This window comes from Panthera pardus, unplaced genomic scaffold (genome assembly GCF_024362965.1).
Source record: "Panthera pardus isolate Hobbes unplaced genomic scaffold, ASM2436296v1 HiC_scaffold_6, whole genome shotgun sequence".
NCBI lineage: Eukaryota > Metazoa > Chordata > Mammalia > Carnivora > Felidae > Panthera > Panthera pardus.
In genome coordinates, this window is record NW_026526991.1 from 86,127,474 (window position 1) to 86,145,407 (window position 17,934).

The 17,934-nt window shown below is 38.3% G+C and overlaps 1 protein-coding gene across 4 annotated transcripts; it reads left to right on the forward strand.

The window, feature by feature from the left end:
• Positions 1–10,046: 10,046 nt before the first annotated feature.
• On the forward strand, positions 10,047–17,708 carry KCNJ8 (potassium inwardly rectifying channel subfamily J member 8). Of its 4 annotated transcripts, none has more exons than XM_019452189.2 (4): positions 10,047–10,063; positions 10,398–10,536; positions 11,389–11,830; positions 16,015–17,708. In XM_019452189.2, the coding sequence occupies exons 3-4, from the start codon at positions 11,457–11,459 to the stop codon at positions 16,913–16,915; spliced, it is 1,275 nt and encodes a 424-aa protein (XP_019307734.1). In that variant the 5' UTR covers positions 10,047–10,063; positions 10,398–10,536; positions 11,389–11,456; the 3' UTR covers positions 16,916–17,708. The 4 variants fall into 4 exon arrangements, with proteins under 4 accessions (XP_019307734.1, XP_019307735.1, XP_019307732.1 ...); XM_019452188.2 differs by lacking the exon at positions 10,047–10,063 and adding an exon at positions 10,144–10,243; XM_019452190.2 differs by lacking the exon at positions 10,047–10,063 and having other exon boundaries at positions 10,140–10,536; positions 10,802–11,830.
• The last annotated feature ends 226 nt before the right edge of the window (positions 17,709–17,934 follow it).

Below are 17,934 nucleotides of genomic sequence, written 5' to 3' on the forward strand. Positions count from 1 at the left end.
TTACTAGCATATTTTAGATAGAGGCACCAAGTCCTCCCAGTGACCTGTCACTCTCAGACACTTACAAATGCCAAGCACTTGGCCCAGGCACTGAATTTGCTATGTCATTGGCAAACTGGAAAAGAGAGGTAGCAAAAGACTATGACTTGGGACAAGATTTCACCTGAAAATAGGAGCTCCTTTTCTTTGTTCCCACTTCACTGGACTTCTAGCATATATTAAATTCAGTAAAATATTATATTGGAAACACAAGGCATCTAGGCTTTTGGCCAGAAACGTAGGGAAAAAATTAGCAAGCCTAATATTTCATGAGAAATTCTTGGCTTAAAGAATATTTTAATAAAGCTTAGCTATGTGTGCCAATAAAGCAGAGAGATGACATAATGACTTATGATTTAAACATCATATCTCTGTAATGTCTAGTACCATCTTGTATCAAACAACACGAGAGAAGCAAAATCCCTGGGGGAAAGAAGAAAAGAGCAATGTAAAATCAATTAGGATATCAGTAGAATGCGTGTCGCATAAACCATTTCATTAAAAATTTGATGAAAGGATAATTACAATGAACAGGTTGAGCAGATATGACGTGAGCCTTTTAGTATCATCTCATTTAATCTTGACAACAATTCTACAAGGTAAACATTATCACTATTTTATAATTGAGGTTCAGATTGGCTAATTTGCCCAAGGTTTAGTGGAACAGAGATTCAGGCAATCTGACCTCAAGGCCCACACTCCTGGCCATGCACTATACTAGACTGAGGATTCACTTAGTGAATCTATGAACTTCTCTTGGAAATAAATGATTTATATGATCTATGATACATAAAAGAATAATATGTTAGTCTATGGAGAATATATTGAAAAGAATTGGATCAGGAATTAGAAAACCTGAGTTCTAGTCTTGGGTCTATCACATATTGGATGTGTGGACTTGGATTAATCATTTTAAGCCTGAGTTTCCAAGTATTCATTCACAAAAAAACAAAACAAAACAGAACAAAACAAAAACAAAAACAAAAAACACAAAAAGGCATGATAACTGCTCTGTCGGCTTCATCAAGTTTTTGTGAATCTCTGATTAAATGGTGGTAAAAGGATTTAATGATTTGAAAAGCACATTCTGATATGATATTAGTCTTGAGAATCCACTACATATACCATATCTTAATAGTATGATGTGGGATTATTTTTTAAGTCACAAAATAAGCTTTTTCCCTCTTAAAAAATTGATACGCTTCCAACTTTACAATGGTGAGATGATATAGTCAAGCTGAGATATTATATAAAAATGGCTCTAGAATATTGATAGCCATGGGGTTCTGGAAAGAGCAAATGCAAAATCAGTCTGTTGGGGTATAACCTAGATCTCCTGGAAATTAAAAACAAACAATAAAATTAATTCACACTCAAAATTAAAACCACATGAGAAAGTGAACCACCATGAGGAGAAGCAAGAGACACAACAAATAGAAATATTAGCACAAGAACTAGAAATACTTTTTAAACTATTTTTTTTAATTTATTTCTTTCGAGAGAGAGCACAAGCAGGGGAAGAGAAGAGAGAATCCCAAGCAGGCTTCACACCTTCAGTGCAGAGTCTGATTCGGGGTTCAACCAACGAACCGTGAGATCATGACCTGAGGCGAAATCAAGAGTCAGATGCTTAACTAACTGAGCCACCCAGGGGCCCTAAGAACTAAAAATATTAAAACAATCTATAAGAGATTTAAAAATATGTATGTTTGCCAATGAGGATGTGAAAATGTACTCAACATCATTCTTCATCAGGAATGCAAATAAAGACAGCTAAAACTACAAAGACTAGCAATAAAAAGACTAAAACTACAAACCGTAGCAGGTGTTGGTGAAGTTACAACTTTCATACACCGCTTAAGGAAGTATAAATGGCACAACTTGTATGGAAAATGGGCTTTTTCTACTAAGGCTAAATATGTGCCTATACCAGGACTTACAGTTCCACTCCTGGGCGTATATCCAAGAGAAATGAGTGCTTCTGTCTACAAAAAGACTTGTACAGAAACGTTCATAGCAACTTTATTCATAATAGTAAAAAAAAAAAAAACCCCCCCCCAAAAAAAACTAAAAAAAACCCCAAAATTTATTTATGGGTAAATAAATGGTGGTTTAGTAGCACTTTGAAATACATGTAAAACAACACAGCCAAATCTCACACAAAATTAAGTAAAGGAAGGCAGGTACTGAAGAGTACCTACTCTATGAGTCCACATATACAAAGCTCAACAGCAAACTAAACAAACTAATGATGAAATAAGTCATAATAGTGCTAGCTCTGGTAGGGAGCAATGACAGTCTGGAAAGGAGCAGCAGGACATCTTCTAGAGTGATAGGTATATTTTATGTCTTGATCTGTGATCCATGCAGTGGTTAAATGGTGGTATGCACAGGTTTTTAAAAGGTGAGAGAAAGTAGATTAATTTAGAATAGCCAAATAGAACTAGCAAAGAAAAAAGAGCCATTAAAATTAAAAACTCAGGGTGCCTGGGTGGCTCAGTCGGTTAAGTGTCTGACTTTGGCTCAGGTCATGATCTCACAGTTCTTGAGTTTGAGCCCCACGCTGGGCTCTGTGATGACAGCTTAGAGCCTGGAGCCTGCTTCGGATTCTGTGTGTCCCTCTCTCTCTGCCCCTCCCCTGCTCACGCTCTCTTTCTGTCTCTCAAAAATGAATAAACATTAAATAAATTTTTTAATAAAATTGAATTAAATTAAAAACTCAATGGACAAATTAAATAGTAATTAAGCTTAGATGATGAGGGACTTTTTTCCATTGGACACAGATCTAGAAGGTACCCAGAATGCAGCACAGAACAAGCAGATAAAAAATATGAAGCATAATAAGAAAATATGGAGAACGTATTAGAAGTTCTGAAACAGGTGTCTCAGAGGGGAAACAAACAAACAAACAAAGAATGAAGAGGATTTAAAGAGCCAAGAACTATTCCTAAAAAAAATCAGACTCAGATGATTTCAAAATTATTGCACTTTCAAGGAGGAACTAATCCCTATTCTATTTAAACTATTCTGATCCAGAGAGAAGGAAAATGCATCAGTTAATTTTACAAAGACTCATAACATTCATCCAAAACCAGGCAGAGAGAACACAAAGAGAATAATACAGACCAGTCTCACTTATAAATATTTATGCAAAAATCCTAAATAAGTATATGCAATTCAGCATTATATTAAAATAATAATTCACCATGACCACGTGCAGTTTATCTCAGGAATGTAAAAATAATTCAACATTTTTTAATCTAGTGACTTAATTCACTAAGTTAATTGGCCAAGGAAGAAACAAAAAAAAATAACTTTGACATTTGCTAAAAAGGCATTTTATGTAATTCACCAGCCATTATTAATTTTTAAAAACCTAGAAAAGTAGAAAGAACACCTATCTACCTTGAAATGATAACTATGTAAATTACATATTCTGGAAGCATTGTCTCAAAATCACTAAGGAGAAGACCGTGCCTGTTACCACCATTATTATCCACTATTGATCCAAAAATATTAACAAATGCAGGTTAAGAAAATATTAAAATAGTTATAGTGATAATTAAATACTAATTAAGGAAGCTGTCTCAAAGTTATGATTTTTTTAGAACACATTACATTTTAAGTATATTGGTGTGTGCTAAATCCCTTACATCCTCACCTAGTTTCAGCTCTACAACTCTGAGAGGCAGACGTTAGTGTCTCCATTTTACAGAAAAGGAAATGAGGTTCAGAGTGATAGAGTATGTTGCTCAAAGCCACCAACTAAGGAAGAGGCAAAACTGACAACTGACCCCACATCTTTCTGACTCTAAAACTATATGAACTTAAACAAAAGGTTACAGTATATTTCATGCGTCTTCCCCAGTTCTTCACTTTTTTAAAAAAAAAAGATTGACCCAGGGGCGCCTTGGTGGCTCAGTTAAGCATCTGACTCTTGATTTCAACTGAGGTCACGTTCTCACGGTTCATGGGTTCAAGCCTCACATCAGGCTCTGCACTGACAGTGCAGGGCCTGCTTGGGATTCTCTCTCTTCCCCTCCCTTCCTCATGCTCTCTCTCTCAAAAATAGATAAACATTAAAAATTTATTAAAAAAAAGATTTACCCAACTGCATAATAAATTTCTGTAGGTTTACAGAAAGATTATATCATTACCCCATTTATTTTAATTTTTTTAAGCTCACTTATTCATTTTGAAAGAGAGACAGACAAAGCTAACATGGGAGGGGCAGAAAGAGAGGGAGAGACAGAGACTCTCAAACAGGGTCTGTGCTGTCAGCACAGAGCCAGATGCGGGGTTCAAACCCACAAACCATGAATGAGATCATGACCTGAGCTGAAACCAAGAGTCAGACACTTAACCGACTGACCCAGGCACCCCTTACCCCATTTATTCTAACAATAAATGAGGTGACTTGGCATTTTAAATTGGTAACAAATACCAACTATTTAATTCTGATATGAACCTGTTTAGAAAAATGACTTTGTGAAAGCTTTTCTGGCACTGATAATTTTTACCTAAAGGAAAATCCAGGTCATTTAGTAGCAGGGAAAAAAATCGTGGCAAATGATCGTGGAGTCTAAATATCATTTTAAAACTTTCAACTTCTATAATCCCTTCTGCAACTGGCATTTATGAAAGGTGGCAATAAGGAGTCACCCTACTGAGAGTTCTGGAAAATGTCAGATTTCCCTTTCCAAGCACCATATGAGTCACTGATTTTTCAAAACATTGTGACGTGAAAGCTTAGCAACAGATCAGGACATTGTTGGGAATTGCTCTTTCCCTAAGAGCTTCAGAGAAGCCTGCAAAGAGTTCCTATAGCAAGACAGGTCCCAGGCTCATGCAAACTTGTCTTTCTTGGCACAAGAATATCAAAGCATAATTTCAAGGTCACTATTCTTCATCTTCTCTTGGAAAAGACCCTACCCGTTTTATTTAGTACTAGAATTTTGTGCCCTACCAGCAGAAAATAATTACCACAGGTACTCTCCACTTGACTGAAGGAACCATTTTTCTCTTGGAAACACTGTTATAGTAAAGCAGACATGTTGATTTCCTGGGTCCTTATTTTATTAGTGTCTTGGCTGGCTTCTTTTCAGTTCCTGGTGTCTTGATTAAATTCAAGAGTTGAGGAGACACCATTGCAAGTGTTGGTTAGTGAACACTCCGAAGGTCAGTGAGTTCTCAAAAATAATACTCAAGTCTATAAAATGACACGGGTCATGTCTTTTTTTCTTAGTCTTAGGTTAGGGAAGATAGTTAACTAGTAGTTAACTATTAGGAATCTGTGGATCTATACCTTCCCCCCTTCCCACCTCCACACCCAGCTCTGAGATCTTTCGACCATCACCAAACCAAAATCAGCATTGCTACATTAATAAGAACCGACATTTAATATGTACTTTTAACAGGCTAGTCACTATCTGAGCGCTTGATATGGATTGTGTCATCTTGCCCTCATAACAATTCTGTGAGCTTCTTATACCTGAGTGGGCAAGAGAATCTCCAGGGGAACCTTTAAATAGGCTCTATTTTATTAGAGTATTTAAGCATTCTCATTAAAGATATTTTCATGTGGGGGCCTAAGATTTTATATCTTATTCTATTCTTGCTCAATAAAAACCTAGAGGGGCATAAAATAATGTTAACCAGGTATTTCTCATGTAGCTGGATGATGGAATAACAACCATCCCTTTGAGATACTGTCCAGTGAGAAAAGCACAGGATTTGGGTTCAGATGTTTTGAGTTTGTTGCAGCTTTTCATCTACTAGGTATTTGATATGGGGTAAGTTATTTAGCCATACTTTAATAGAGTCGTGTGTGAAAGGAAGAAAACAACCCAGCATAGCTGTATAAAGGATTAGGTCAATGTTTTTCAGAGCCTAGTATATGCAGACTCTCTATGCTTTGGGTAAATGGAGGGGTGGATAGATAAGTGAATATTCTTGCCACTTTCCCCCCACTTGTCTGTTTTTCCTCTTCTCCTTTCTATATTTGATCTTGTTCCTGTTCTTTGAATATACCAAACCATTTCCTTTATACTTGCTCTTGAGCTGCCTGAAGCACTCTTTCCCCCTGTTGATCAGCTGGCTAATCCTTCCTTCAAATTCCCCCTTCTTAAAGTGGCTTTTTCTGAGCCATATGTAAAATTGTCCATTTCTGGCTCCAGTTACTTTCAATACTTTTCTGTTTTATTCTCCTTATAAATCTTGACACCATTGATAACTACACAATGTATTACTCAGTTACTTGTTTGCTAACAGCTTCCTCCCCAAGAATGCCTTGGCACAGAGGCTTTGTTTTGTTCACCTAGATGTGTACTAAAAGGTAGTGATTACTACGAATGCCTCCCTTCCTGACTTGTGGATCCACACCTTGAGCTGCCTTAAGTTTGAGGAGCTGAGCATGCAAGCTGGGTGGATTCTTTTTCATGAATGGTGCTGATGGATATCCTTGAAGAAATGGGGTGACCTAATTTCAAGGACAGGGAGACTTTTTTGTACATAAATAGATACACATCTCAAAAAGAAATGGTCTCTAAACTCATTGGAACAGATAAGTAAGAAGAGTTATACTGTCATTGCCATTTCATGATAACTCAAAAAAAAGTGAGTTTATAACATGCTGTTTTGATTACTAGTTTATGTAAGAGTTTTATTAAGCTGATTCCCAAGCAATGTGTTCCAAAGTGGTTTATATGAGGACACTAATAAGGCAGCATACCAAGCAAATAGACCAACTGTTACTTGGGCTGCTAACATGAATCCTTTCCATTGTCATGTTGAAGACTCTCCAAATTCTTACGTCTAATATGGCTCAGGAAATCCAAGAGTTTGATATTCACAAGTCTAGTCAAAGGCAAGCACATTAAATGCAAGGACTTCACCCTTTATCTAGAGAGTACTTTCAAGGATTTCACCGATTTATATTTGATAACCAAAGCCATAGACAACTGGGAAAAGCATCAACCTAATACTTTCTCCACTTGTTTGAAGGCACCTGACAAACTTTGTTTTCAGAAAAATTAGGAATTGCATAAACTTCTTTATTCACAAATAAAATGCTCATAGGGTCTAAAAGGAACCTAACAGATGTTTACTTAAAAGTGAACAGATATCCTTGAATTGCTTCCCAGTCACATAAATTCCTCTGGTATGCAACATGAGCAGATTCTAACAGAATTTTTAACATCTTAAAGTCAAGAAAATCACAAGATTTTAAAAGTTAGCTCTGTTCTAAACTTATTACTGGTCTCCTCAAGAGTGGAGCACAAATTAGTCTTCACTAATCAAAGAACAAATAGGAAAATTATTGAAGAGTAAAGAAAACACGTGTAACTGTTAGTGGATGACAGCAAAATAATGATTAAACAAGTAGACCAATAAAATAAGCCTTAAGTAGTAAATGTGTTCTTAAAACATTGATTTCTTTAACAAGCTTCTCAAAGGTAAATTTAAATGTTCACTATTTGGGCCATAATATGAGAATAGGAAGATCAAAAAGGAGAGAAACTAGATACCGATCAATAATAAATACAGCTGACTCTCGAACAACTTAGGGGTTAGAAGTGCCGGCCCCATGTACAGTTGAAAATTCACATATAACTTCTGACACCCCCAAAAACTTTACTAATCACTTACTTTGACTAGAAGCGTCACCGATAACAAACAGCGTGTATTTTATATATTATATGCATTATATACTATATTCTTACAATAAAGTAAACTAGAGAAAATAAATTGTTATTAAGAAAATAATAATAATGTTATTAAGAAAAATACATTTACAGTACTGTATTGTATTTATCGGGAAAAAACTGCCTAGAAGTGGACCTGTGTGGTTCAAACCCATGCAGTTCAAGTGTCAATTGTATTTTTCTGTCACCACAGTAAATATCACAGTCAGCTCTGACTTTTCCCTCTCCCACTACTGATTCTATGTAACATTCTTTTTGTATATATTTGCTTAGCAGCCCCAGACCCCAATTCCTTTTTTAATTAATATAATAGTTTCCAGTATCTCCCTCTGCCAATCACAGAGTTTTGGAGCCCAAGGGACTCTACTCAGAAATGCACTTCCCAAAGCCATCATAGCCCCTGCTTCCTGATCAACCCTACTAAATCAGACTCTTACTGTGTTTTTTCTAATCAAAATCTTTCCATGGCTTACCCTTATGCATTGAAAACTGCCCAGACTCCTTTGTTGAGCATTTAAGGCCATCAATGCATTTATTTTCAAATCCCCAATACGGTTTTCAGCCTTACCTTTTCCACATATTGATTCCAAAGTATTTTGTTAGCACCTCTGTCATTTGAGCTGTGGTAAGCTAGAGGCTTAGTTAGGACCCAGAGGTAAAGGACTCCCAGCCCTGCCCTCTAGTAACTCTCATTTAAGGGGGGGGGGGGGGGGGGGAGGGGGGTGAGTGGCATGGAGACAAGTACATGAATAACCCATGTGTTGAGAAGAGTGGTGACCACGGCTGCCCAGGCAACACTGAACGCCAAGTGTCTAATCCTGCCATCTTGTTGACCTTGCTTCATCGATGGTAATTCATTTAGCTTCTGTTACTAAATCATAGCCCACTCCTGCCAGTACTTCATAATTTTGTTCATGATGTTTCCTCTCTGTGGAATGTCTTATCTTTGCCTTTCTGCATACCCCAAATATACGTTGTCTGAAGACTGGATCAGACGTCAATTCATCCATGAAGCTTTCCTTATTGTCTTTGTCTTACTATCTCTCATTTGAATTCCTATAGCAATTTGGTTGTATTTCTTTTTCTCATTTGTTTCACATCCTTGCTTGTATTGGAATTTATTATCAAACTCCCATTTCTCTCACTACAACCATTTGCCTCTTCAGACAGCAACTATGATTGTGTATATATATATATATATATATATATATATATACAAAAAAAAAAAACCAAAAAATCTTTACAAAATAGGTGTTCAATGAATATTCCCTGAGCTAAAATCATAATAGGGAAAAAGTTGTACACCAAACTCAATTGTAAAATAGAACAATGAGGGGATTAACTATACAAATAGATCCCCACACACTTGTAGTAAATCTATGACATAAATTACTGGAAAAATTAACATCAGTAGAGAGGAGAGCTACCACTAACAGACCAGCATCCCCAGGCTGAAAGACGCTAAGATCTATCCACAATGGGAAAAAGTTCTTCACTGCCATTATTAAACACTAATTTTAGGTCTTTTGGAAATTAAGTGAACATACTGTTTATTCTCCATACACTTTGTGTCCTGAGTCTTGGAAAATACGTGAAATTTCCAAGAATTAAAGTTTCCATTAACACAAGTGCCAAATCAGGAGGCCTGATCTATGGGACAAAGCACATTTGTCTTTGCTGGCTCCTATTCAAAAAGCTATAGAAAGATATTCACTGTATAATCTTTCTTGTGCGCAATTGCTCTGTTTTATCTTTCAGACCATCTAGACAAGATAGAGAAGCTGCAACATTTCAGAAAGCAACCAATTACTGAAAAATGGCCATCTGAGTTCTAAGTGTTGACAGCGATTTTTTGTTGGGGGTAAACTTTCTCACTGGAAGGAACCCCAAATGTTTTTTTGTTTTTGTTTTTGTAGGTTGGGGGTGGGGTGGGGGCGGGTGTCTTAGTGTGCCTGTGTGCACGTGCGCGTTTAACTTCCTGAGAACTAGCTTTGGCTGGTGAAGAAACAGTTTACTGGGTTTCAGAACATCTTCCACCTGTATCATCCCCACTAGTTCGAAATTTAATGTGTGTGCACATTATGTGTGCACACAGCGTGAACACCTCGGAAAACTGTTTTCTGATTTCTATACCTGGTTTTATTCAATCTTAAGTAGCCCAGTTATCTACCCACATTACAAAATAAAAAATAAATTCTCTTTACGTCAGTGAACTTGGACTCAGCAAGTTCTCCCTCCTGAGCAGGGAGCCTTTTAAAGACTTGCGTGTCAAACTGGAGGCCCGGGGGGTCGCCGCTACTGGAAGAGAACTGGCCCTACAGGTCCCGCCCTCCCTACCCCCCCTCCCGGTTGCCCCTCCCCTGGCCAGCTCCCTACCTCCGCGGGTTGCGCCTTCCCCCACTCCCCTCCCTTCTCTATCTCGCCAACTCCGGCGGCCTCATAGATCTGGCGCACGTCAAAGCCTGAACCGGGAGGCTGATTTGTAGAGCATCAGCCCCAAGGTTCTCTTCCCCCAGCCCCTCCTCCTTGCACTGCAACGGCCAGGGGAGTAGCGCTGAACCGGGGGAGGGGAAGATCTACACCCATCCCCCTTCCTCTAGCCTTCCCGCGTTCAGACTCAGTTGCACCTTTTATTATTTTAACTCTTCTCCTTAGGACACGCGGTCCCCGGATTTGTCCCTCCGGCATTCGCGGTCCCTGCACCCGCGCGCCGGGATGGGAGAACGAGGGACCTGCCCGCGGTCGGCCGGCCTGTGTAGGGAGGTGCAGCTGCCGCACCCGCTGCCCAGAGTCTGTAAGTTTCAACGCTCCTCCCGGGGAGGGGAGGGGGAGGCTGCTCGCACCCCCGCAAATGATTTAAAATGCCAAACACAGCACAAGTTTTACAGTATTAGAGAGACTTTTCGGGGCACACTCTTCTAACTCTATCTTGCAATCCGCAGGTTATTGTCCGGGTTTTTCCTGCGGCTTGTATGTTTGTTTGAAGCCTTCGCTGTAAAGTTTTCAATTTACAATATTATGAATTCCAATGGGATTTTTTTTCTCTTTTTTTAATGCAGTTCATACTTGTTTAACATTTAAAATACTTCTTCATCGTTTTCAAGTTACATAGCACATCGCTTATTATTATTTTGTCAAATTTCACTAAACATGTTATTTATACTGCGCAAGAGGCCACGGCCTTTTCTCTGCCTACTTCTAAAAATAACGGAGGAAGAATTTCCTCTCTGTACTTTTCATACTGCTATATCGTCTAAATAATAAGTGGATCGTAATACCCAGCTGGTTTTAATTTCCACCATAGACGCCGCGTGTTTGTATCTTTGCACTAATCTACAGACGCGGTTAATCTCGGAATTATCATTGAGCCTGCTGTTTACAGGACGGCTCCTGGTTTTGCTTAACTAAGGCTCTGCCCGTGTTCATAACGATACGGAAAATTGAAACACTTCCGATTCGTACCAAATAATTTCTCCGCGACTCCAGAACTCAAGCGCAAAAACTAGAATCGTGTTGGGATTGATAAAATCATACCTTAGCTTTGCAGGTCACCTGGAACGTATACACATATCCCTGAATGCAAGAACTGAAGAGGTGAGAAAATGGGGGAGGGGGGAGTTTTAAAATCGTCGTTTGCCTTATGCAGGAGGACGTCCCGAGGGAAGAGGAGTCAGGTCAGAGACAGGTGAATAAGCTGGCTATGGTGACAGGACGATGTTGGCCAGAAAGAGCATCATCCCCGAGGAGTATGTGCTGGCGCGCATCGCCGCGGAGAATCTGCGCAAGCCGCGCGTCCGAGACCGCCTCCCCAAAGCCCGCTTCATCGCCAAGAGCGGGGCATGCAACCTGGCGCACAAGAACATCCGCGAGCAAGGGCGATTCCTTCAGGACATCTTCACTACCTTGGTGGACCTGAAATGGCGCCACACGCTGGTCATCTTTACCATGTCGTTCCTCTGCAGTTGGCTGCTCTTCGCCATCATGTGGTGGCTCGTGGCCTTTGCCCATGGGGACATCTACGCTTACATGGAGAAAAGCGGAATGGAGAAAAGTGGTTTGGAGTCCACTGTTTGTGTGACTAACGTCAGGTAAGAATGCAGTGGGATGAGGCAGGGATTGAAAACGGTGTGGGAAAAAATAGGAAACTGCCCTTGCTCTCCTCTTACAGTTATTTTTGTGGAAAGTGAAATAAAGCATTCCTTTAGTACCTTTGGGCACAAAGAAGTAAAAAAACAAAAACAAACAAACAAACAAACAAAAAACTAATCTGACACATTAAAATCGTTTTAAAGGAAGCTTTATGGATGAGGAGTCTCTGCAAACGTGGAGCTTCAATCCCTCTGGCTAGCTTTAAAAATACTGCACTGGTTATTATAAAAATGGTTATGATTCAGAGGATTCCAGAATGCCTCACTCAGAAAAAGCACATATTTAGTTTTCAGTATGAAAAAGCTGCTGGCTATAGTTCTAGTGTCCACGGGTAAATATCTCTGAACAACAAAAAATATTGTGTCAATGCTAGCAATATTGTTCCAATATTTCTCTTGCCCATGACATTTCCAGCAATAGTGAGGGAAATGGGAAAACACTGGCAGAGAGGTGTCCTAGGTTAAAAATCCACTAAAATTGAAATAAGTAGCTACAAGCCCTTCTTTATCAAGAGTATCTTATATAATAGCTGGTTGCTAGCATTGGTTATGCTAAGATGCAGAACTAGAAAAAAATTAACTTTTAATGGAAATTGATCCAAGTTTTTCATGGAAGGGATTATACAGAAGTACCTTAATGTTGTGATTTTCTTTACAAGTTTTAATAGAGTAAAAACAAGACCGTCCTCAGACTGCCTAGCTTTTGCTTCTTTCTCTTGTAAGTGTTTCAATGGTAAGTAAAGTGAATTTCATTTCACTTGGCCTAAGAACATATTTTCACATGGCCTAAGAACAATTAGATGGGGTGATCTGTCCTTTAATTTTTGTTGGAAGGTGCAAAGAGATCATGTATATCGATTGCAAAAATAGTCACTCTGAAGCGAAACAATGGCAATAATACTGGAAACTTTGCCAGGACATTTTCTGAGTAATATTACAAATTCGCGTAGTGTACAAAGCAAAGCAACTTGAACAAGCACCATTCTGCCAGGCAGCTGTAAAGAATGAGACCTTTGCTGACCCTGAAATCTTCTGAACTTAGCATACCATTGCCAGAAGCGGAAACCCAGACTTTGAACTTGTCCTTGTCCGTCCTTCCATTTCCTAAGTACCTTCAATGCCAGCGTATCAGGAAGAGATGCAACATTTGTGTGCAGAGATCACACATCACAGATTTCAGCTCAGATTTTGAGAAGAGAAAAATATACTGAATTGATCCATTGCCTTTATCATCAAGTAGATATTATTGTGTCTTGAACTTTTCACAAACTTTTCTCTGAAAGAAAATATAGATGAAAAATGTCGGTGATCATCAGCGTACCGGATATAAAAGAAACAAAACATTGTGTTTAACAGGTATTTGTAGGCCAAGTATCATTTTCTATAATATTTCTCTTTAAGAAATTTATGGACACTGATATTGGTGAACCAATTTCATATCAAGATAAATTTTTAACAAACGTACAGTAGATACTCATAAAAAGAGATTAAAAAACAATAAACCTCAAAAATAAATGGCAGATTTTATTTACAAGACAAATATTTTGGCTTTTCCTGTGAAAAAGAAGTCATGAAGCAGTTTATTAGAGATATAGCATTGGGGCGCCTGGGTGGGTCAGTTGGTTGAGCGCCCGACTTTGGCTCAGGTCAATAATCTAGCGGTTTGTGAGTTTGAGCCCCGCGTCTGGCTCTGTGCTAGCAGCTCAGAGCCTGGAGCCTTCTTCGGATTCTGTGTCTCCCCCTCTCTCTGCCCCTCCCACGCTCATGCTCTATCTTTGACTCTTAATAATAAATAAATGTTAAAAAAAATTTTAGAAAGATATAGCATCAAAACTAACATCCTTTTGATGATTTTTTAAAAAGAACTTTATAGAGTGCACTGGTTGCTAAAAGCTGTTTTACTGCTAGCTTTTATTTTTCACAAGATGTGTTCTGAAGCATTTTCATTACCCTGATGTATTCCTGCTGGTATGAATATTCCATTTACTGTGAGAAATGACGTCTCAAATACAGTGAGACAAAGTTGATCTCCTCAGCATGACAATTTTTGATTTTTAGCTTTGCTTCTTACCTAAAAAAATAACTTGAAATCTTTTAAGGTTAAAATCTTACTAATTTTATTTTTAACGTTTTCCTACTGTTTATACTTCATCTCAACATTTAGTTTAATCATAACCAACCGCACATAATAAAAATTTTTTCACCAAAAATATAGAACTGGAAAACCTCCATTCTCTCCCAAAGGAGATTAAAAGATGTCTGATAATATTTCTTATTCTTTACATTTCCTTACCTTTCGTAAGTTAAATGTCCCACCATGTCATCAAAATTAGAAACAACTTAGAGTGATGGTTACTCACCAGTATGTCCAAATAACATTCTACCATTCTCATTTTAGGATGGCTCACTTTCTCTTTCATGTGGATGACTTTCCAACATGAGTCAGAAAATAAACCAACATGTTTTCTTTCATTCAGCCTAACTCCCTCTGTACCAGAACAAATGAACAGCTGAACACTTTCATCTTCTGAGGGTGTTTAGCATGACAGGTATCCATAAAAGGCTGGGTCTTGTACCACGTAATATTTAGAATTAAATTCTTTCATAAAATAAACAATACATAAAATACAGCATATGAATAATCTCCCAAGCCATTAAAATGAAACGTGGGAATATTTACCGTCAGTCTGCTCCATGAAGTACATATACATAATTAGAAATCAGTGCTGTATCCAAGTTCCTCCCCTGGGGTCCATTCTTAATCTTTACGAGTTTTTGTATCATACAACACATCTTCTGTGTAGCTAGTGCACAAAGCAATTATTGTGGTTTCCATGAATCTTTTTAGCAGCAAAAGGGGTAAAAGGGCAATTTTTCACGTTCCACTGGAAAGCTAATCAACAGCATCATATATGCTTACCCCTCATGGTGTTGCACCAAAGGGCAGTGCGGATACTCAGTATTCAAATGTTTAAGCATTTTGCCCACTCATTGTGCATGGCATTTATAGATAGATAATACTCTGGAAGATAGCCTACGCATGGTTAATCTATAAAATTAGAGGACTTTGGAATTGGCATTGGGGGCACACATAGGACCAACCTTGTTTATGTAAAGAAGCCATGGCAATATAGGTTATGTGGGTAAGTGAATAAATTAACCTTAAGAATAACCAAATGTGGTGTATCTTAACCAGGGGAACAAATCAGACTTACCTGAGAGCTTTTTGTAAGTTTTGCCCAGTCAACTTTGAACTTACCAAATCAGTGTTTGCACTAGATATGGAAGAGAGGTACAATTTGAAAGAACTTCCCAAGAAAATACTGACACTTGTCCACTCTTTCCTTTTGCTTCTTTCAAAAGATCACTAAGCTAGAAGTGACAGAATTCAAGTTCTCATTAATTATGTGATCTTGACATAGCCACTTACAAATCTCTTTCTCAAATTTTTCCTTTAATGGCTTCAGTATTCACTAGAATTAGAGAACAAAATGGGACAATCAATTTAAAAAAAGTTTTCTTTCCGAATGGCAAGACATTCTTTTTTTATTAAAAATACTAATATTTTTGAGTCATGTGTTTTGTACCACCTTTAAGCACCATGCTTTGTCTGTATAAGGTATACAATAAGTGTTAGCCAATGAATATGATTTTAAGGGTTGTAAATAATAAAATGTTCATTTATTACTCAATACCTTCCCATATGACTCAAGTCACTTAAACACAGATATGCAATAAATAATAAACATAGAAAGTTTCACCAAGTAAACTATGCCTTTGTGAAAGTATTTCACAAAGTAAAATATGCCTGTAGACACAAATATGTATTTATTATTTTAACTTATTCTTTTAATGCTTTCATGTAAGTAGGCCCATCATTATGTGATGTAGAAAATAACAGAATTGTATCCCAGAAGTATGAAAGTGGAGGCATTATGATGAGAGAGGGGGAGAGAGAAAGTGCTTGTGTTTAGAATCAGACATTTGACAAGTTAAGTTGCCAGGTGTTTCCAAAAGTATTGAATAGCTTTTGGAGGAAGAAGATGGAAAATTCAGCTTAGCATGTTATTTCATTATTCAAAATTTGATCTGATGGCACCGTTTTCTGATATCACTCCTTACAGGTCTTTCACCTCTGCTTTCCTCTTCTCCATTGAAGTTCAAGTGACAATTGGATTTGGAGGGAGAATGATGACAGAGGAATGTCCCCTGGCCATCACAGTTTTGATTCTCCAGAACATTGTGGGTTTGATAATCAACGCAGTCATGTTGGGTTGCATTTTCATGAAAACAGCTCAGGCTCACAGAAGGGCGGAAACCTTGATTTTCAGCCGCCATGCTGTGATTGCCGTTAGAAATGGCAAGCTGTGCTTCATGTTCCGAGTGGGTGACCTAAGGAAAAGTATGATCATTAGTGCCTCAGTGCGCATCCAGGTGGTCAAGAAAACAACCACACCTGAAGGGGAGGTGGTGCCTATTCACCAGCTGGACATTCCTGTTGATAACCCAATTGAGAGCAATAACATTTTTCTGGTAGCCCCTTTGATCATCTGCCATGTGATTGACAAGCGCAGCCCCTTGTATGATATCTCAGCAACTGATCTTGCCAACCAAGACCTAGAGGTCATAGTGATTCTCGAAGGAGTGGTCGAGACTACTGGCATTACCACACAAGCAAGAACCTCCTATATCGCCGAGGAGATACAATGGGGCCATCGCTTTGTGTCCATTGTTACTGAGGAGGAAGGAGTGTATTCTGTGGATTACTCCAAATTTGGCAACACTGTTAAAGTAGCTGCTCCAAGGTGCAGTGCCCGAGAGCTGGATGAGAAGCCTTCCATCCTTATTCAGACTCTCCAAAAGAGTGAACTATCCCATCAAAATTCTCTGAGGAAGCGCAATTCCATGAGAAGAAACAATTCTATGAGGAGAAACAACTCTATCCGAAGGAACAACTCATCCCTCATTGTGCCAAAGGTGCAATTTATGACTCCTGAAGGAAATCAAAACACATCGGAATCATGACAGCAAGACAACCTCAAGAAAGTCTTTTATCAAGTTTTGATAGTTTGTGCAAAGCACTGTCAGACTATTCCAGAATGGAAACACAGTAATTTGTCCTTCTATATCTTCATGCACTAGATGATACTCATATTCAAGCAACAGCACTTTCTGTGTCAATAAACAGTAACACACAAGGCAGAGGATTCATGGCTGACACTTGTTTCATACATGCAGTATTTGCAGCTATATTATGTATAGGAAACAGTATGTTCTCATTTTTCTCCATTTGAAACCCAAGAATTGCATAATAGACCTTGAATATAAAAGTTGGCCAAGGAATGATTTGTTCAAAATGCTTAGAGGTTAAAACCACTAAAAGAGGTTAAAACAGATTTCTCTGTTTCTGTTGGTCACTCTGGAAATGCAAATAGGATGAAGGGCGGAAACCCAAAATTTTGTTGTTAACACCTTTTGTATATCAACCAGTATGTTATGTTGCCTTCTTTTTGTTTTTTTTTTTCCCAGATACTGTACCTGGTGAGAGGCCTGAGGCAAAACCTGCTGGTCTCTAGTTGCTTCTAAACAGGTTCTGTTCAGTCACTTCTTCACAATGACCTTTGCAGGTTTCCTCATCCTCCTGATGGCAGCCTATTGGTGGAACTGGGCAAGGAGCTTTAGAGAAAAGTAAGAGCATTCCTGTCTCATTTAGGACTGGATTACCAAAAGTGACAGTTACTTTTTTGGCTTCTCACTTCTTACAAGGCCCCATAGGGAAATACTGTATTGAATATTTTATTAAAATATTTTCTTTGTATTCACTGTAGTTTTGTGATTTCTCTTTCACAATATTATCCCTAGTCAAAGCTCAAGGGGAAAAAAAAGCATTTTTAGAGGCATGTGAAAGAGATATACAGTGATGATACCTCTCAGATCTTCTTGCCTTTGCAATTGGTTATTCCAAGGGCACTACATCTTTTTCTTTCATTTTGGTTTTATTTCCTTCCAAGATTTGAGATGTTTTCTTAGCTCTTCTTTCTGAG